Genomic DNA, 22,398 nt, shown 5'->3' on the forward strand with positions numbered 1-22,398 from the left:
TATAAGAATTAAGTGACATACAAGATAAAATGATACACCATGGGAGCCACATCTTCAACCCTCTATGAGATAAAGTGCTATATGGAAGGAATCACCATTTGAACTTGTAGTGGCCACCTCTAAAATTTTGTATGTGGTAGATGATTCTGGGATAAGGATACTATTGAGGATGTCATTTAGTTAAGTAAAAGAAGCTAAACTTTTAAATATTAAGACACTTCTTAGTGTAATGGTTAGAATTTCATTCAGAAACTCTACAATTAAGCGTGCTTATCCTGGAAAAATCCTAGGATGGGTGACCTCCTGGAAAGTTATACCAACAGGATAAAATCGTGAGGCCCTTAGGCCAAAGTGGATAATATCTCTAAAGTTAAGAGTTTGAACTGTTATAATAGGCACTTGGAGTAAGGTATTTGAAGATATCAAAAATATTTTCATTTGATTGTTACTAATAAACAAAATATAGAGCTCTCACTTGAGAGGAAGATTGTTAAGATGTTAAAATAAAGAACTTCATCCCACTTCACAATAGTGAAAATATCCAATAAAGAAATACTAATTGATTGATCCTTGCTCGTAGGCTTAAACTTTTGAGTAGGAAATGAATTTAACTACAATTGTATTGAGCTTAACTTGTTTGGGAAAAATATCTAAATTTTATATTCAATAACATCAAACATAAGCAAATGCAATGAACATACTAAATTATACTAGCAAATATAAGAATCATAAATTATTACCAAGATTTATCTAGTCCTATTTATAACAAGTCCATGTGTACAAAAGTGGATAAAATATTTGATTCATTATAAAGAGTCCAACAAGCCACACAAGTGCATAAAATAGAGTTTGATATGCTGTTGTTCAAATCATTCACTCTAAAAACTTGAAACTACATACAAAAGCAACCACTTAATATTTTTTCCATTAATATTATTTTAATTATCAGTTGTGAGATTAACTCACCCTTAACTTCCACCTAGAGATGTCGTTGGAAACCCGATCTGCAGAGTGGGTTCAAACTCCAAAGGGTGGTAGAAGTCATCTCCTTGCAGCTGATCTGGTCGTCGGTCGTACCCTAATGTTTGAGATATATTTGGATCCCAAAATTGCTGTGTGCTAACTTGAGTGATCTCCTCCAACTGCACTCAAGATACAACAAAGAAATTCAAGAACATAAACGTGAAATTTGTAACAAGATTTAAAAATATTAAAATAACTTTGTTGAAAACTTCTTGTAATTTATCTCTTAAATTAAAAAAAGGCCATTGACTTTTATTATGAGCTCATGTATAATTGATCATCCATATAATTTCATTTTATTTGCAAGAAAAATGTTCATAATTAGAAGCTTCGATTATAACTAAATTAAACTCAAAACTATTACCCTCTCAACAAATAACTCAAATCATCCCAAGCTGCCCCAGCATTGTTGGAAAAAATCATGATCAATTGCAAAGTCAGATAAGATAGAGTATTCAGGGGTTCGTAGCCTTTTTTGAATTATATATATATAATTTGATATTTCTGATAATAAAATTTAATTTATGCCTATTTTATTTACTAAAATTAAATAATGAGCTTCATTAGTCACTAAATGGTGGCAAGCCAAAAAAGGTTGATTAGTAATACTTTTTTGTTGATCACACTCAAGTCACTCTTGAATGCTTGGATAGTGTGTAACCTAAGACTTCATAATTGGGCTACAACCAAGACATTCACCTAATGTAACATCAAAATCTGCTCCAGGATCGTCCGGGCCGATCTGGATCGTCCCGGGACGATCAGTGCAATTTTTGTTCCAGATTCTGTACAGAAGTTCCAGGAATGATTTCCTGTAGGGATCGTCCAGGCCGATCTAAGATCGTCCCGGGACGATCAGTGGATGGCACAAGTCAGAGAGCAAGGGGTTTTTGAAAATTAATTATCGTCCTGGAAATCCGTCCTAGCCGATATGGATTTTTCAGATCGTCCAGGACGATCGTGCGATCGGCCGGGCGATCAGAGCACTTTAAAGCTGAAATCAAGTCATTTTGAAGAGAGAGAAAATCATAAAAATATCTAAAATCAGTCGAGGAGAGAGAAGGTCGAGGGCAAATTTGGGAAAAGCTGATTTTCGGGCGAGCCGGTGCCGTTTTCGTCCGACGAGATTGTTCAAGATATTGCTGTACGCAAGATAAGGCACAATCCGCCTTTCTAATTTTTCAGAACCTCCGTGTTTGGGGTATTATCTGTCCGGAATTGATTTTTGTTAGTGATTTTCGTCCGTATTTCCCGTCTGGTTCAGTTTTTACCGCGTAATTTTCTCGTATGTGTTTGTTGACGTGCCGAGTGTGCAACATTTGGTTATTTTCTGGAGATTTTTGTCCGGGTATTTTTTGAATTCGGCGGTGTTTATTTCGACTGTATTTTTCTAAGACGTCTAAAAATGTGTTGTAGCAGTAGAATTAAAGTCTTGCAATGTTGTTATCTTTTATATTATGTGCAAATTTGGTATTTGTCTGTGTTTTTCAGAAAAATTGTGTTAAATTTCGTATACTCAGCGTTGTGCTGCCGTACTTTTTGTCTGATTTCTGAATTCGTCCGGATTTCTTCTGAATTGATATGCTATCTGTATATGCTATATAAAGGGAGTTATAAGGGGCCTGGATCCTAAGAGATTCAGTTAGTGTCTGGGCTATATAAAGGGAGTTATAAGGGGCCTGGATCCTAAGAGATTCAGTTAGTGTCTGGGAAATCTGAAATGAGCTCAATCTGAAATCTGATATCTGTTCTGTTCCGGATCCGATGAGAATTCTGTTCTGGTGAATATAAGCACATCTGTTCTGGTGCTCGTGAGCACAAAGGGAGGCATAAGGGGCCAGCAATCCGTTAGATCTTCGTCGTTCGAGGGAATAGATTTGACGTCTATATTGACATTACAGTTATGAGTCTAAAAGCATATCCTGCCTATAAGCACATCTATGTTTGGTGCCGTGAGCCACAAAGGAGGCATAAGTTATTTGGTTCCAGTTTTGCAAATTTCTTCTTGTTTATAGAGATCTATCACGTGTCAGAGCATTTAGCTATAATTTACAATACTATCTGTTCTGATTTGATAGATTTGATATATGTCCGTATCTTGTTCTGAATTATGATCTGCTTTCGTTTGCATCTGCACGATTTTGATATCTGTTCGATTCTGTTTCTGGTTTCTGTACGGATTTGGTTGCAAGTGGTCTGGTTTTGGATTCTGGAAGTTTGTTTGGATAGGTCTCAATGTCGCTTTTTGCCTTGCGTTGTTGAGCTTACCCTTGTTTTCTGCGTGTGTTTTCAGGTTCTGGCAAAGGGAATAAGGTATTGGATTAAGATGTCTGAGCTCTGATCAGTTATAGGTATATTTTGTACTTTTTGATTTTTGTACATAGTCATACTTCTTTTCTTCTTTGTTCTTTCTGTCAGTCATGTACTGTATTTGTTGATGATTGTTTTGAGGAAGAGAAAAATATAGATGATTTGTTCCGCTGCATTTTGATGTTTCATAGTAGCTCTGTGCGTCTGTTTTGTAGTTGAAATATTTGGAAGAAACAGTTCCGAAGCAAATTCAAAGCCAGATCCTGGATCTGTTTGTTTGGCTGGTCGCGGCCCGGTGCGGGCGGGATCCGTCCCGATCGGGTCGGGTCGTGACACCTAACCTGAAACTACTTGATTGGACCATCATGCAAGCCTAAGTTACTATGAAAAATCTTGACATCTGTGGAAGATTTGGCTCCTATTCAAGCAGCATGAGGTGAGTGCAACAAAAGTAATGATAGGATTGTTAAATCTTAAATGACAGTTCTTTGTGAACAAAAAACAAAATGAAATTTATCATGAAAGGAACATTATCCAACTAGCTCATCTCTCCAAAAGTTATCATGACTGAGGAAAATATTTATAAAATAAGGTCCTATGAAAAAGACTCTACTGGTTTCCCATATGATAGATCCCATACAAATCTTAAACATCAAAATTTGGATTTTTTTTTTAATAATAAAAATCCACCAACGGGTCTACGTGTTAATTCATAAAATAAAAATTTTAGAAGTCTTTAAAGAAATCATCTGCTCGATAATGCACAAAGAGCTACATTTAAAAATCAAAAGAAACGTAAAGAGTCAGTAATCCCTATATTCTTGGAAATAGTTATAAATTGATTCATTTTTCATGGTAGAAATTAATTCTATGGAGCATTTATACTATTTTGCAAATTTAGTTCATCAAAGAGCACTTACTCTTGTCCTCAGTGATTTATTAGTCTCAAAAAGTAATAGTTCCTGCAAAGAAAGAAATAAGATGCAGTGTTATTCATCATCATTGAAAACAAAAACTGAAATAAATTACAGAATTCTATATCAAAGCATACCCTTTGTTGAAGGTCGCAAAGTTGATCGAGCATATATTGCATCTGTTTTCAAGTTATAAGAATTTTAGTAGTATAAATCATTAAGGGTCGATAAATATAGCGGGCTATTAGATTTAGTTAATAGATTATAATAGGTCTTATTAGTCATAGGTTTCTAATAAATATTACTGTATGTATTTAACAGATAGCTTGAGTGATGATAGTGTAAAATATATTACTAATCAGTCCTACGATATCACTACCAAAAAACAGGATTTTATGCAGCAGTTGTCAGGAGAGGTTTTTAGAATTGATGCCAAAACCTTGATTTAGCACCGGATTTGTCTTCCTCAACGCTCACGAAACCGCCGCGTAATGTTATTGTAACACATTGCAATAACAACGGGCGTGCAATGGTTTTAAAACCTTTGTAAGAAAATTTGTGGCGGGTAATACCATCGGAAAAATGTCTAATTTTGTGCTGCGATAGCCCTATTTTTTGATAGTGTATGCAGCTCTATACGAACTTTCTATCAAGGAGTATTATATAATTAATCAATCAAAGAGTAAAAATTAAGTCTCATTTTCTTTGTTGTCCTCTTGTTCTTCTCCTCCGATCCCCATTTTCTAGAGCCTCCTTGTTGAGAAGGGGAAGAAGTAGAACTCCACAAACGGGCCGGGGTTGTTAATTTCATAAATTTATTTCAAGGTACTCTCATAGTGTAAGTATGTATAGAACTAAAAGTTACCATAAGGCGCATAGTAACTTATCAAACACTATAAAATTCATTACAAGCATATGACTACTACTATAATTTATTGACTTAGGATCTGCTTGAGATATCTATAGTTTTTTGATAAAGATGATTATAAAGCTGCTTTGAAGAAAATAATTTTTTTGAAAATTGAAAAATAGCTTCATAACATAAAAATTTATTTAAAGTAGTGAAAAAATAGTGACCAAACAAAAATTATGATTGTGATATAAAAATCAAAATGATAAGAAAGTTATCCCAAATGAAGCTTTTAATCTAATTGATTTTAACATTTTATGTGTATAATTATATTAACTTTTTCAAAGGACAAAAACAAATGTTACCCTTGTTGATCTTATCTGCTTAAGAGATGCTTCCAACTGATGTTCCAGCTTGTCGAGATCCTTGGCACCAAGGGGACTAAGGTCCTCGCCCATAAGATTTCTAGAATTTCAAATAAATTAGTATAAGATTATAATGACTGATTTTATGGAAACAGGTGATTAATGACTTAATGTGCATATAGAGAAATGATAACAAAAATAAGATGGTGCAATCACTTTGAAAATGCTTCACCTCTGGGATCTTTGTAAAGCTTCAACTTGTGCTTTGAGTTTTAAGTACTCAGCTTGACTACTCTGCATCCAATGAAAAAGGGTAAATGATATGTGTGAAAATTATAGGCCGAGAAGTCGAAAATATACCCACAAAATCATGTAAATATTCAATATTTTTCGCTATTGAATAAAATGGGTGATCAAACAGATTACCCTGAAGCTAATAACTCTTTATCTGCAAGAGCTTTGTCCAGTTACATTTAGAACAAGAGTTCAATCATCTAGTACTTATGAGCAGTTAAATGAGCTCGCAAACGGGTAACCGTCACAACTTATTAAGCACTCAAATATTTCACCATAATTGTACTGGTTGTAGCCTTCTTATGTACAACAAAGTACAAAGAATACAACAAAAAGATTTCAACCCACTACATTGCAATTAGTTAGAAGATTATTACTATATTCTAAATAATGGAATAATGGAATAATCTCAACTTTATTCTCTCCATAAAATTTTAAGTGTTGAATCCTCTCATCCTTTTCTTCTCTCTATGGAATTCTAAGTAGTGGATTATCTCATCATTGTATTCCCTATATGGAGTTTGAAATAGTGAAACTGCCACATCATTTGATTCTGCGACATTCTCGTTGTGAAATTCTAAAAATGAAATGATCTTATCATGATAGTTGACATTTTCTCTATACCATTTGCATCAAAATTATCTCATCATGCAATATTCTCTTTTAACCCAATTATTTCTCTATCTCCATGTAGCAAATGTCAATGGCACCCCCCAAGGCTAATTATTATATCTATACTAAAAATTAAAATTTGATAGTCCAATAATATATATATATATATAATGCAAATGTGATGAGAGATTAGGAGAAATTTCAGATTTTATTTTAATTTAAGTTAAAATTAGTAGAGTTAGAAACATGAATGGTTTTGTGGCCTAGATGGTAACAATATTTAACGGAATTGGAAAGTTATGGCTTTGAATCCAAGAGATGCTGCCTTTGTTGTGGGCTTTATTGTTAAGATATTTTGGTTTATAGACCGATGAAGGCTGATGACTCTAGGGCCCCAACTGTGCCTCAACCTGTGTGAGGCCTGATTACATATAATCGTAATGCAAGAGAAAAAGAGAGCATTCAAATCATCATGCAGACACAAGTCCAAAGGATAATAAAGAGCAAAAATATTTATGTTCATTGATTCAAATAATCAGTTAGAGAATTTTCAAGTTATCTCACATTGGATAACTCTATTCTTCACTAATATCCATATAATAATCAAAAGCTATTCGATTAACAACAAAATTTTGTACATTTTCATTTACAAGTCTTTTTCAATGAGGGTAAGAACAGTAGTAAAACTTATAAAGCTTGCTACTTTGGAATGATTAAACCATAATGATTTGAAAAGCAGCGAAAGAAGAAAGAATTAGATCGAAATATGGAAGAAAACAGTAAACTAATGGAGAAAATCATGAGCGAGAACTAGTCAGTATGATAAAAGCCTATAACTTGAAGTGGACATCTAAACTGTAAAATCAACATGCATCAAATTTTAAGCACAAAGCTCGGCTTGTTCCCTCAAATGCCAAGCAATGATTTAATGGAACTCCTGATTTTGGGGGTTTTTGGTAGGAAGTAAAGTGAGTGTAAAGTAAGTAAATACACGAGTTTTGAGAAGTTTGAGGTTTGGTAGGATGAAAAGAAACTACAAGGTAAAGTGAATGCAGTGTATTTCATTCTAGTTCATTTTTTAGATAATCCCATGAGCGAGAACCGTTTACACTGCTCCAAAACATGTTTGAGCACTCCCAATGCCCACCATCTCCACCACCACCCTGTTGCCTGCCTCCACAGTCTATGGTTGCCGCCTGCCCACCGCCGGCCCCCAGCAGCCGTCACCCGCTGTGATGCCCAAGAATGTTATTTGGAAGAATTATTTTTTTAATCTTTAACTCAAATCTTTGTTAGATGAAATGATAAGGGAAGGCTTTTTAAGACGTTTTGTTTTAGTAACATAATATATTTTATAATAAAATAATATATAATATTAATATAATATTTAATGTAATCAATTCTTTGGTATAAAATTCAAATAAATTATTTTAGGACCTCAAATATTGTAAAAAAATATCCATAATATAAATCATTTATTTTAAAAATAACACAGAAATCGGTTTGTAAAACGGATACCTAACGGTCCCGAAATCCTCACTTGTACATATAGGTATTAATTCCTTAAGGATTTTCACTGGTGCTAAAAAATTATGAAAAAAATCATTTAACTAAAATACTACAATCAAAATACTATGACGAAGACGGTTTACAATTTGAAGTTATAATGACTCTAGAAAAAAATTAACAAAATTAAAATACGGGTTATTACAATCTATCTACCTTCAGAAAAATATCATCCCCGACATTTCCCTAAAGAATTTGGGCACAAAATCGATATAAACATAATTCATACAATAAAAAATCAAATCAAATAAAAAATCATCAAAAACCATACACTCATTTAATTCATTATATCACATGTAATTCAATTTTGCAAGCAAACTAATGCACCTTAATCTATCCAATCTACCTAACTCTCAATCAAATCCTAAGAGCTCTAGTAGCATCAATTTTTCCAACATCTAAGCTCAAATATCAATTGTTATGACTTTAGAATCTAATTTTAGAAGAATTAATCTTTTAATCTTAACTCAAATCTCTATTAGGTGAAATGATAATGGAAGGCTTTTAAAAACTTTTTGTTTTAGTGACATAAGAAATTTTGTAATAAATAATATATAATATTAATATAATATTTAATTTAATTAACTTCTTAGTATAAAATTCAAATAAATCATTTTAGGACTTCAAAAATTACAGAAAATATTAATAACATAAATCATTATATTTAAAAAAATATCTATGAAATCAATTTGCGAAACAGACACCTAATGGTCCCGAATTAATCCTCATTTGTACCATATGATACTAATCCTTCAGGATTTTAACAGGTGCTCCAAAAAATACAAAAAAAATCGTGTAAGTAAAATTCAAAAAATCAAAAATACTATGATGAAGACGGTTTACAATTTAAAGTTATAATGACTTTAGAAAAAATTGGCAAAATAAAAATATGTGTTAGTACACCCGCCACCACCCACTGTCGACCACTGTTGCTACCGTCATCGGCCGACCCTGCCTCCACCATCTGCCATCGCCTACCACCGGCCGCACCATCGCCCTTGCCCAACACCATGGGCTGCCATTGGGCTCCCACTCCCGCCCTCAAACACCGGCCGCCTGCCATGTTGACCACCCCCGGGTTTTTTAGCTTTATATTGCAGTTCACTACTTTATTTCAAACCAAACAAAAAAAAGTAAAACCATGCATTCTTTTTTCACTCATCCAAAAAAACTCTAAATTATTCTTTTTTAGGGCAATCAAACAACCCTTGGTAACATACGTGAAACTGTGCAAACGTTAATATTGCATAAAAAAGTGGATATATATATATATAGAGAGAGAGAGAGAGAGAAGAGAGAGAGAGAGACGAGAGAGAGAGAGAGATGTTTGTGTATATAATGGTAATATTATCTGGATTTCGAAAAACCCTTAGAGCTTTGTACAAAGAGTAAAGCAATACTATTTGAATCCCAATTAAGAAGCAAAGCTTAGCCTACCTTAAAAAAATAAATAAATTAATTAAATAAATTAAATAATTATAGTATTTTTATATTTTGATGACTTTATCTACGTGGGGAGTAATGAAGAAATGCCCAAATGTTTAAGAATTAAGAGAATAAACAATAAAAGAACAAAAGATAAGTGATGAGATTATTGCATTGTTTTTTTAACAAAAGCCTTGCAAATTAAAGAGAATAGGGAAGGCGCATTTAGAGAATATGTTAAAGGGATTCAAAATGTATGGATGTGACACTGTAGCAACATTTTTGATGTCAAATAAGAAGATGCAAACATCTACCTTTTTAGCTTTATCAATTTTTTACGAAACTTTATTTTGGCCAATTCGATATATCCATTTGGATGAACCAAAATATAATTAACTTCAATAATGAATTAATTATTTTTAACTTAAATAATATATATTAAGAAGAATACTTAATTTTTTATTTTTTTATGTGAAATTAATAATATCTAGACTGATATTAATGTAATTTGTTTATTTGCATGATTTTATTGGTTTAATATTAAAAAAATAATATAGTTCAGTTTTTATTTGATCAACTTAACAGAGGTAAAAATCAAATAAAAAAAATTAAAAATTACAACCAATAATCAAATCATTATTTTAACAACTTGATCAAATCAATTAAATACCATCGGTTTGATTTAATTTATTTATTTTATAGATACATACTACAGATAGAATTACACAATATTAAAGTTGCAAAGATTTTTAGAAGATATTAGGAACAACAGCATCATATTGTGCAAATATATTATCCTTGACAATAATGTGTGGGTCATACGTATTTAAATCAAATATCATTTGATTCATGAAGTCGTTGAAGAGGGAAAGATTTTCGTTTAGCATGCCAAGACTAAAGAATAGGGCTATAAAAGAACCAAAATTGAGCCGAGCCTCGGTATGTTCAAGTTCTAGCTCATTTGCCAAGTCAGTGTTTGAGCTCGGCTCGTTAAGATTTGAGCTTTTTATATACCCGTTCGAGCTCGAGCTCGAGCTTGTTTAAACATTTACCCTGTTCTAGCTCAACTTGTGTTCATGTTCAAGTTCAATTCATTTTAAGTTCGTCCAAATGGAGGACCCCTATTTTGAGGGGCTCGTTTGACGAGCCGAGTCTTTTAATAGGCCATTCGTTTAATAAAATAGGCTTTACTTTCCTTTCAATCAAGAAGCTTGTCAACTCGTTAGAACCGTCTGCCGCCAGGCATTGCGACCCGTTTATCAAAAAGAATTTCAAGATAGACCGGACCCAACTTGTGTCATTCGCCAGGTTTTAAATGATTTCCTTATACGTTTGTTTATATACAACAAAACCAACATGTGATGCACGGTGTGGGACTAAATGAACACTCAAACAATTTTTTTTCTTATGCGTTAGTGAGAGAGGAGACGCCGGAGAGCAAAGTGGACATCAGACAACCGGAATTTAAAAATAAATTATTAGATATTTAAATCAGTAAAATTAACTTAATAATATTTATTTTCAAAATCTAAATGAGCTCTAATTGAGCTTCTTAATGAGCTTGTTCGTGAGTTTTAAACGATACTGTTCGTGAACATGAACAAACAGAACACAAAGTTGTTCAAACTCATTTATTTAGCTATCAAGTATTTATCAAAAGTGTTCAAGTTCGTTTGTTTAGCTTATGAAATTAACATGAACGAACTTTTATCTAGCCGAACCACGAGCAGCTCGTCGAATGATCGGTTCATTTACATGCCTACTAAAAAACACACCGTCGATATTTACATTGACAATGTTAATATTAAGTGTTAGAGAAGCCTTCTACTGCAATTTTTACCTCATCGCACTTCTAATCTTAAACTCCTCATTCTACACATTCCCATCTCTTTATAATGTTGGCCGCTTCCCTATTATCCAACACAATTTCCCTCACAAGGGAGCCTTCTCGCAAACTCATCCACGCACTTAGACGAAATTGTTATATCCTTATAAAATGATAACCGGATCAGAAATTAATATTTACCATGAATGATGAGAAAAGACCAATTTTGAATGGTCTTTCTACTCTTCTTCTCTTTCTTTTCTTTTTTGTTTTTTAGGTTGAGATGCATGGCTTAAAATCTTTTGCGAGTTCTATTTTGTGAGATTTAACAAGCTTAACGGCACGAATATTTGCTTGATTACCAAAAAGGGTATCAATGAGTGCATCAAGGATTTTGTCTCATCATTCTCAGGAATGAATAGTTTGCAATAGATTCCGGTGCATTTGTTTTTAGTTCTATATGGAATATGTTGTGTTGATCAATCAGGTTGTTCGATTACTTTAGAACTTAATTCAGTCTATCAATCTTACTAGGCGCAAGGGGTCCTCCCTTTGGGTTGAGTTCAGGTGATGTGCACCTAGAAAAAAAAACGATTTCTTTACAATGCCATGGTGTTGTGTACCTGAGCGCCCCGATACTACATAATTTAGTGAAAAAAGTAAGAGCGAAGTGATCAACTTGGGGCTCCAAACCTCGACACTGCAGTGCTACCATGAGGCATTGTGGTGCTTAATACCCTGGCACTGCGACGCTGTCATACAGACAGGACGAGACTGACAAAGTAGTTTTTTTTTCTTAGTTTTTTATTAAGGGTTGTATCCCTTGTTGGTTTTTTTGGTGGTTCTCTTTGTTTGTTCTTCTATAAGAACGATGCTAGAAAAAAGAGAAACAAGAAGAGAGTGAGAGAGAACTATATTAATTCTCATAAATTTTTATATTGGATTTCTTGTTGTGGTGTGGCTCCATATTTTTTTTCAGTGTTGGATTTTTTCCACATTAAATCTTGGTGTTCTTTATTTCCAGTGCTTTTATCTTTCTTATTTGTGTCTGTTGCATCTTTTACTTCCACCCCAACAATTGGTATGAGAGCCACGTTCTTCAGTTCGAGTGGGAATAATGAATGAAGAAGCAAGATACAAGATTGAGAAGTTCAATGATTTCAACTTGGCATTATGGAGGATGCAAATTAAAGATTTAATGTATTAGAAAAAGTTATATTTACTACTAGAGGGAATCACCAACAAGCTAGTTTCAATGAATATAGAGGAGTGGGAGGTTCTTAATCAGATTGCCCTAAGTTTGATTCAACTTCCACTCTCATATGTTGAATTCAACATTATAAATAAGAAGACTACATGTCAATCTCATGGTTACAATGACTAAGATGTACGAGAAGTTGTCAGCCTAAAATAAAGTATTCTTGATAAAAAAAGTTATTCAATATGAAGATGTTGGACATCACTTCAATGGCAGAGCACTTGAATAATCAGAGCACTATGATGAGTCATTTATTTTCTGTTGGCATCAAATTTGATGATGAGATGAAAGTATTGTTATTGTTATCTTCATTGGCAGATAATTGAGATGGGTTATTTACTGTTGTGAGTAACTCTTTAGGAAGTTCAAAGTTTAACTTTGAGGATATTGTGAGGTTAGTACTTAATGAAGAGGTTTGTAGAAAGGTGAATGGTGAATATTCAAATTGTGCTAAAAATATTGAAGCAAGAGGAAGGCATTTATAGAAAAATCCAAGTAGAGGGGTGGTCTAAATCAAGGGTAAGAAAGTCTACTTCAAATAGAGTGAAAGTTGTGTATTTGAACTATAAAAAGAAGGATCATTTGAAGAAAGACTACTGTTCTAAAGAAGGCTAGTGATAGAAGTCAAGGATAAAATCACTTTGCTAATTTATATGCAAAAGAGTTTCAATCAAATTCTTTGATTTTATCTCTTGATAATTCTGAATCTTAGCTTATAGATTCATGTTTTTCATTTCATGCAAGTCCTAACTATGAGTCATTCAATAACTACATTGATGGTGATTTGAATAAAGTATATATGGGAGACAATAATCCCTATGGCATTGTAGGACATGAAGATATGATATCAAAATATCAGATGGGTCAACATGGAGACTCAAGTATGTTAGGCCCATTCCTTATTTGAAAAGAAACTAAATTTTTATGAGTTAGCTTACAAACTCAGGTCATTTGACATCATTCATAGGAGATTCTTGAAAGATGACTAAAGGAACTATAGTTATAGCTCATGATATTATTGAAGACACCATATATGTTATCAACAATAGATTAGATTCTAAAGGTGTAGCTAACTTAGATGTTGATAGAGATATTTAGCATTAAACGTTTGACTCTATGAGTAAGAAATGTATGCATTCACTTTTTATGAGAGGAAAGCGTCTTGGTTTTAAATTTGCAAATCTAGATTTTTGTGAAGACTGTGTTTATGACAAACAATAAAAGGTGAGCTTTCAAAAACTGGTTCAAATGTAAAGTCAAAGAAGCTGAAGGTAGTGCATATTAATGTATGGAGCCTTAGCACCAATTTCATCTATAGGAGATTCTCTATATTTTGTCACTTTTATTGATGATTATAGTAGAAAGGTATGGTTGTACTTCTTAAAAAGTAGGTCAGATGTGTCTAATATTTTCAAGAAGTGGTCAGATTGAGACATATTTAAATCTTACGTGTCTCAAATCAGGTAATCTTTGTGGCGAATATCGTGATAAGAAGTTCAAAGAGTATTATGCTTTGAATGAGATCAAGCACGAGTTCATTGTTCCAAGAATACCACAATAAAATGATGTTGTTGAGCGCATGAATAGAACTTTTGTTGAGAACATTTGGAGCATGAGATTGTATGCTGGTCTACCCAAGTAGTTCTAGGCAGAGATAGTAAATACTACTATTTATTTGATCAATCATGGTCCATCAGTTCCTCTGAATAAAAGGTTATCTGAGGAAGCCTAAATTGGCAAGAAGGTAAGTTTATATCACCTCAAAATTTTTTAGTTATTCATTATATGCTCATGTTGAAATAAAATTAGGAGTAAACTTGATCCAAAATCTATCAAATGAATATTTATTAGATATGGCTCAGATGAACTTGGCTATAAATTTATTCACTATTAAATTTTAAAATTCATTAAGAGTAGGAATGTTAAATTCAATGAAAATAAAATATACAAGAATAGGAATGAGTCTTCTGTAGATTCCTCCAAATATATTGAGATATAGGATGATGATGATGATGAAGACAAAGCTAATGAAGCACAGAGGGTATATCAGATATTTGCTACTAAGGTTAGAAGATCCAGCAAAATCTAAAAGCCAATATAAATGTATTATCCTTATACTATATATTACTGATAGATAGTGGTGAACCAGAGTGCTATGTTAAGGTCATTCAAGTTTATGATTTAAAGAAGTGGGAGCATGTCATGGATGATGAGATGTGCATTCACTCGACTTAAATCAGACTTAGTATTTGACATATCTACCAGATAGAAAGAAAACTCTATATAATAAGTGTGCTTACATACAGAAAGAAGAATCTGATGGTAATAAGTGCTACATAGCCATACTTGTAGTTAAAGACTTTTAGCAAACAGAATGAGAGGACTTCTCTAAAATTTTATATCTAATAGTGAAGATGATTGCAATCAGAGTTATATTGAGCATAATGGTAGTGAAGGATTTACATCCAGAGTAGATGGATGTAAAGAAAATATTTCTTCATGATAATCTTAAGGAAGAGTTATACATGGCATAACCTCAAGGTTATATGATCATAGATAATGAAGATCTAATGTGTTAGCTCAAAAAGAGCCTAAATGAGCTGAAGCAAGCACCAAGATAGTGGTATATGAGATTTGATATATTTATGTCAGATAATGGGTCCAAGAAATGCTAAAAAGATAATAATTATTATTATTTTAAATATTTTGATAATCATTATATTATTCTATTTTTTATGATGAATACATGCTGGTCAGATATAAGAAAATAAGACATCTAAAGAAGCAGCTATCAAAAGAGTTTAAAATGAAAGAACTAGACCCAACAAAGATTTTTTTTGGTATGAGAATGAACAGAGATAGAATTACATATATACTGAAGTTGTCTCAAGCTGAGTATGTCGAAAGGTTATGTAGAGATTCAACATGAGTGAGACAAAGCAGTTTACACTCTCTTAGATAGTCATTTTTAACTATTTAAGGAACAATCACCTGCATCTAAAATAGAGCAAGAATAGATGGCAAGGACTTCATATGCTTAAGCAATTGAAAGTTTAATGTATGAGATCAGATATAACATATGCAGTGCTAGTAGTTAGCAAATTTATGAGAAACTGAGACAAACTTCATTAGGAGGCGATTAAGTGGATTCTCATATACTTGAGATGACCTATCGATAAAGCTCTTTTCTTTGAAGATGTAGGGATTGATTTACAGGGGTATGCAGATTTTGATTACTAGAGATCTTAATGCTAGAAGAAGCATAACTGGTTATATTTTCACTTTGGGAAAGACTACAATGAGTTGAGTTTTCAAGTTATAGAAGATTATTACTCTCTCAATCATAAAAGCTGAGTATCTAACTATCACTAAGGTTAGCAAGGAGATAATATAGTTATAAAGTTTCTTGCCCGGACTTGGCAAATGGCAAAAGAATGAGAAATTTTTGAGTAATAGCATAAGAGCTATTCAACTATCGAAGAATACTATATTACATGCTAGGATGATGCACATACAACCTATAATCTTGCAGACATATTGACGAAGACCATGATAGTTGATAAATTGAAGTTATGCCTAGTTTCAATTGGTCTTCATGAAGGATAAGAGTAGGGGTGAATCACACTATATATACTATGATTGATGCTATATAAATCAAGAAAAGGATTGACTGCAATCAGTTTGCAAGTTGGAGATTGCTAGTTTTATGTGAAATATGATTATGCCGATCAATCGGGTTGCACTATAGCCTCAGACCTGAATTCAATTTTTTGAATTCACTAGGGGAGCTACACGAGGTCCACCCCCTTGGGTTTAGGTGCTTTGCACCTGAAAAATATTTTTCGTACAACAACCTGGTGTTGTGTACTAAAGCACCCTAATGTTGTGTACCTGAGCACCATGCACGACACTGCTTAATTTGGTGAAAAAAATAAAGAGTGGAGCACTGTGGTGCTCCAAACCTCATTGCGGTCAAGAGGTGCTACGACGCTCCAGACCCTGGCCGCCATTTTCATATAGACAAGACCGAGAATTGAGGGTCGCGATGCTGCTAGGAGGACAAAACAGTTTTCTTTCTCATTTTTCATAAAGGGTTGCGTCCCTTGATGGTTTTTTTTTTATTTTTTTTATTTGTTCTTGTGTAAAAAAGATGCTAGTGAGAAGAGAGTCAAGGAGAGAGCGTGAGAGAAGAGAGACAATGAGAGAGTGAGAGATATTTTCTAATTCTCCTAGATTTTATAGTATATTTGTTGGTGTTGTAAGGCTCCATAGTTTTTTTTTTTTTTTTTTTGGTTTCAAGTTTTTCCATGTTAATCCTTGTGTACTTTATTTTTGTTGCTTTTATATTTTTAGTTGTTTGTCACATGTTTTACTTCCACCCTAACATTTATCAGGTAGATTAGCCACCACACCTAACTAGTTGAGTCCTCGCTGAGTACCTTCTTTTTTTTTTTTTTTAGAGTACCTTCATATCATAAAATAAAACCTATTCTTAAAAGGCTGGTTTGTCCCTATGATTCATTGATCTAATTGTGACTACAAAGAATAAATTATGTTTTTATTTAAATTAGACTTCTTGAAAAACTTTTGACAGCAAATGAAGCTCATATAAACTATACAAACTAGAGATTTTCACCCTTCCTAGTGCAATACGATCTAGTCTAACCAGACCAGTATTAAATTTTAATTTTGTATTAATTACATCTTAATAAAATCTCATTTGAAAGAGAAGCAGGAAACAAGCTACCCACCTTATTCTTAGTTTTCATCTTGGTAATTCAAACCCTATTTTAAGGCTTCAAATGAGCACTAGAATTGAAGCTGATTGAAAGAGTTTGAAAATCTTGAATATGGTTAGAGTAGCCATCCTACAGTAGGCAGATGAAAGACTCGTCTTTGTAAACATGAAACTGAGGAGATCATCCCTTTAAAGCAAAGAATTATCCTTAAATTTTATTAAGGCTAAGAATTAATTATTAGAAACACAGCTTTTGGGTTAGATTGTACCTTGCTAACTATTTACCATAGATTTAACATGCTTTTTGGAATGGCCTTTCCACTTAATTATCTGCGTATACTAGTCTTAAACAACTTAAGTATAATAGCACAAACTCTTTACAATAGAGATATTATCCGCTTTGGCCTAAGAGCCTCATGATTTTGCTCTGTTGGTAGAACTTACCAATAAGTCACCCATCCCAAAATTGCTCTGGGATGAACACACTTAACTACGGAGTTTCTTACAGAAATTCTAGACATTACACCAAAAGGCACATCAGTGTTTAGAGTTTAGCTTTCTTTTACTTAATGAGTTTCATAATCTCCCCCACTTAAGTAATTGATGTTATCGTCAACATCTGTATCCCAGAATCATCCACCATGCATATATGACTCTAGAGGTGTCCCCTATAAGTTCAAGTGGTAGCTCATGTTACGTAGCACTTTGTTCCATATAGGATTCAAGAGGTGGCTCCCATGGCGTAGCACTTTGTCTTGTATGATATTTAGTTCCCATCTTTTGGCTGGTGTATTGCTTTAATATCATTTGTAACAATCCAAACTCTTTACTATCGATATATTGTATACTTTGGCCTAAGAGCTTCAAAATTTTTTTCTGTTTGTGTAACTTTTCAGTAGGTCACCCATCCCAGAATTGCTCTGGGATGAGCACGTTTGACTACGATCGAAGATTTTTACAAAAATTCTAACCATTACACCAAAAGGCACCTCCATGTTTAGAGTTTAGCTTTTTTTTACTTAACAGGTTTCACACTAAGGAAGGAAGACATACAACATCTAGAGCTAGAAGAATTTATTAAACAAAAGATGGAATATCATTGTCAATGGGTGAAAGAGTGACACTATGTTTTGATACATTAAACTCCCTTTGAAAGAATGCAATTTAACTGCCATCTCTATCTATAATATTGGGTTAGAGAGAGGTTGAGAAGATGTTTTGATTCCCCTTAGAATAACGGCAAATGGCAAGAGAAAATACCACCTAGCAAATAGGGACAAGTGAACAAAACTAACAATTTTAGTGGGCTGGGCATCCTAAACCTTAAACACATGATCAAATGGTTTATGCTACCCAAATAGAAGTGGAAACTGGCCTATGTTAATGTCTCCTCGGCCAAATTATAATACATAAGTACCTCAAGGAAAAAGAGATTTAAGTGAAAGTTGTATGGATAAGCGATCGGGAGCATGCAAATTCTCAATTCTCAATTTCGTTATAAGCTAATTACCAAAAACTTGACACCACCATTTTAGGAAAGACACTTGGACACAACATATTTTTGTACATGAATTTGGACAAAGTAGACATCACTTTAAACTATGGTTTCCTTTTTCAGCAGGTAAGTTATGCTAAAAACTCTCTTAATTTCATGTCATCCAATATGGCAAAATAATCTATCAATTCTAAAAATGGAACTTGGCATATTGATAGACTAGCGACTAAGCTGGTGGGCCACATTAGGGTGGGTGGCGTGTAGGAAGAGAGAGGGAAAACTATTTAGAAAAGTTTTAATTACAATTGGTGGGATATTAATAAGAGAAAAAAAAATCTAATATGAATTTCAAATTTGAGAGAAAATTATTTAGGGAAAGCCCAAGAGAGTTAATATTCATTATGTAAGGAGGAACCAAGGGGGAATTGTTTAGAAAAGTTTTAGTTATAATTGGGAGGGAATTAATTAGGGAAAGATGTTTAATTTGAATTCAAATATGAGAGAAGATTATTTAGGGAAATGGGACTAATTTGGGAGGGAATTAGGGGAGCCTGTTTAATGTAAACCATAGGGTGATTTCATATTATACTTGATTTTGTTGGAATTAGGTTTGCTTATGTTGAGTGGGCTATAGCCGACAGCTAAGGATTTGGGGGAGCTAGATCCAATTATATATGATGTTTTTTTCCTCTTAGTTCTTTTAATAAAAAATAGTTCTTTTGTATTATTCTTCCTAAATTTCTTATGTCATTCTCTGATTTTGCTGAAATTGCACCACTTCCTATAACATACATACCAACATGAAATACTAAAAAGAACTAAAAAGGGAAATCAGCCATAACATGTGGAGATTTGATTATAAAATGCTAAAGAACATTGTATTTCAACACCAAAGTACTAAATAAAAGAGTTGCAATGGAGATATATTATAGCAGTACACTATAAAGTATGAATGTATATATATAATCATAATAAAAATAATAAAGCTTAAAATTTTGTTAAAAGAAAAAAAATTGAGCAAATTGATCACCTGAGTCTCTCTTGATGTCATAGTCATCTCTGGTGCCCCATTGTTAGACTTCTGGTACCTCTCAAGAGTCTTCAACATACTGAAATACATAAAGAGAAAAATAATGTCGAAATGGAACAATTTCTTTTGTTATAAGATACCATATATGGCTAGAGCATGAGCAAAACATGGATGACAAGAATGTCTTTCTATCATCCATTCAAAGCAACTAACTACTAATAATCATTCTTGTATGTGCGGAAAAAATTCGATGGAAAGAATTCAGAGGTCTAAATCCATAATCATTCTTAGAAAGTTCTTTGAACTTGATAGTGGTGCTCAAGCAAATTTAACATGCAAAAGCTTTAAATAATTTTGTTAGGTTTACTGATTAGTTACTCATCTAAACCAATTATGCTAGAAATCCTACAAATTAATTACACAAACTTTATGGATGACCTAAGATTTGTGTCGTTGTCGTGGGGGTCGTTGATGTATGCTCCTCTTTAAACAGACAATAAATAGAACTTAGTTAGTTCTTCAATCTTTTTCCTTATCCATTCTTTTTTCTTAAAAACAGATTTGTGGGATGTAGTGCTTAATTAGTGCTATACTAAAATCTCAAAATACAATGAAACATGCTAAGTGCTGATTTTTTAGTGGTAATTGAATGCTACATTTATAAGAATACATGCAAATTGTTTAAAAAAACTATTCTCGCTAATTAAATTCATTAACTATTTTTTGACATTCGAATGATGTATTTAACAAAAGGAGACATTTTTTAAATGCACAAAATCTTGTTGGTTCATTCACAACCCAAATTTGTAAGAATCCTAAGGGTGCCATTGAAAAGCTTTGCTCAAAGTGTTAATCATGCTAGCAAGTATCACATTTGAGTAGTGGGTTGTTTAGGAGTAAACATTTTCAATTTGCACAAAATCCTAATGACTTCTTTTTAGGACCTAAATCACCTTACTGGTGGTATTTATTGGCACTTGTTGGGAGTTATTGCACAAGTGAAGATAAAAAATAAAACTATAAGAAATTCAAAGCAAACAAAAAATAAAATTTGCTTTATTTGATAAGCATGATTAACTTTTCTATGCCTATGACATCAGAGAGAAAAAATTCATATATTAAAGTAGGTAATTGTATTTGATTTAGCTTCCCATCATAATATCATATAGCTTAAAAAATATTAGTATACAAATACTAAGTGATTGACGCTCAAATAAGGTGGTAAATCTAAACGATGATGTAAAGGTCAACATAGATGATGATGATAAAAAAGGGGGTAATTAGGCTAGGCAACTGCATAGGAATGCTAAGGCTAGCTCAAAGCCATAGCCTAGATAGCTAATATCACATGGCAAGAAATTACAAAAGACATGCAACATAAGCCTAAAACACATATAAAACTCATAATACAAAGCAAAAAAATAACACCATGGCTTAAACGATCAAATAACACATGGGTAACTAAAAGAGAAAAAGTAAGAGAAAATAAAAGTACAATATGATATCATATATTAAAGATTTATACCCATGAAATACTAAAGTAGCATAAAAATATGGTTTACATCATCTTTCTCATTTTTAATGAATTCAAAACAGTCAAATGAAGCCCCTGAATACATAAGGGAGTGGATGTGAATAAGCTACTATAGTTGTTCCAATTCATTAGTAACCCCCCTAAAAGATGAGAGATATCTACATTAATGAACATGTGGGCGTGCATATCACAAACAAACTTAATGATGAGTCAAAGTAATAATGTTGGTGATGATCACTTATTATTAAACTGCAAGTCCATACTATTTGTAGAGAGAAATAAAAATGATAATGAATTTTTCATTGCCACCTAGTGCAATGTTAAATTTGGCACATGAATATTTCAGAAGTTTAAATATCCAAAGGAATATCCATCATAAAAGCATTTTCATTAATTTTATTCACAATTCTATAATGCTCATAGTTTTTTTAGAAAGGTTTTTAAGAGATCTAATTAGAAATCTTATAGTCCTAATTAAAATTAGAACTAAATCTTCCTCATTAAGTTCAATGTATAAACATTGTTCATACCTTTAGTAAATGATGATGTGCGAATGTACATGCCCAAAATGTAATAGGTAACTAGAAAAAGAATCACTCGCCTCTAAAGGAAAGGAAGAGACTCAACATGAGAAAGAAAAGAATACTCAATTTGGGGATGAAGAGAAGACTCAATCAAACTTATAAGAATAATAGAAGAATGAATTTCAAAGGAAGAGAAACCTCAACTTTCAAGCCAAGGCTCAACAATAAGTTAATTTCATGTGTACTATGGATAAATGTAGGATAGTAGAAAAATGGGAGATTTATGAAATAAAAAGTTTTTGAAGATAATATAATGAACTAAAAAAATATGGTATATTAGAGATTGATATGAAAAGTAAAGAGATAAATTAACTCTAAATAGATGCATGAATAAAATCTTTACACCAAAATCATATATTTATTAAAATTTAAAGAGTTGTGGTGATATTATAATTATTTGATTATTAAATCCTTTTGATAAAATTGAGAACACTAATATTGTCAATTAAGAGAACTAATTGTGTTAATATTTAAGGAAAAAGGTTATGTATAGTATTGCAATAGTTTCAAAGAGAATAAACTTATGAGTCTTTTGATGATGTTATGGAGAGAGAAGTATAATATATGTTAAAAAC

The 22,398-nt window shown here is 32.7% G+C and overlaps 1 protein-coding gene across 1 annotated transcript; it reads right to left on the minus strand.

Moving 5' to 3' along the window:
* Positions 1-752: 752 nt before the first annotated feature.
* LOC110105766 (agamous-like MADS-box protein AGL9 homolog) lies at positions 753-19,783 on the minus strand. The gene is made up of 6 exons (XM_020835395.2): positions 19,706-19,783; positions 5,695-5,756; positions 5,463-5,562; positions 4,385-4,426; positions 4,254-4,295; positions 753-1,142 (listed from the first exon to the last, which is right to left on the minus strand). Exons 1-6 carry the CDS (start codon positions 19,781-19,783, stop codon positions 969-971), a joined length of 498 nt encoding a protein of 165 aa, XP_020691054.1. The 3' UTR covers positions 753-968.
* Positions 19,784-22,398: the final 2,615 nt, after the last annotated feature.

Source organism: Dendrobium catenatum, unplaced genomic scaffold (assembly GCF_001605985.2).
Source record: "Dendrobium catenatum unplaced genomic scaffold, ASM160598v2 fragScaff_scaffold_1342, whole genome shotgun sequence".
Taxonomy (NCBI): domain Eukaryota; kingdom Viridiplantae; phylum Streptophyta; class Magnoliopsida; order Asparagales; family Orchidaceae; genus Dendrobium; species Dendrobium catenatum.

Excerpts from the sequence above, each read along its gene's own strand:
- LOC110105766 (XM_020835395.2), bottom strand. The coding sequence starts at position 19,783 with ATGTTGAAGACTCTTGAGAGGTACCAGAAGTCTAACAATGGGGCACCA. Across the intron at positions 5,757-19,705 it reads TGACATCAAGAGAGACTCAG|AGTAGTCAAGCTGAGTACTT; the intron begins GTGATCAATTTG and ends CATTGGATGCAG. Across the intron at positions 5,563-5,694 it reads GCTTTACAAAGATCCCAGAG|AAATCTTATGGGCGAGGACC; the intron begins GTGAAGCATTTT and ends TTGAAATTCTAG.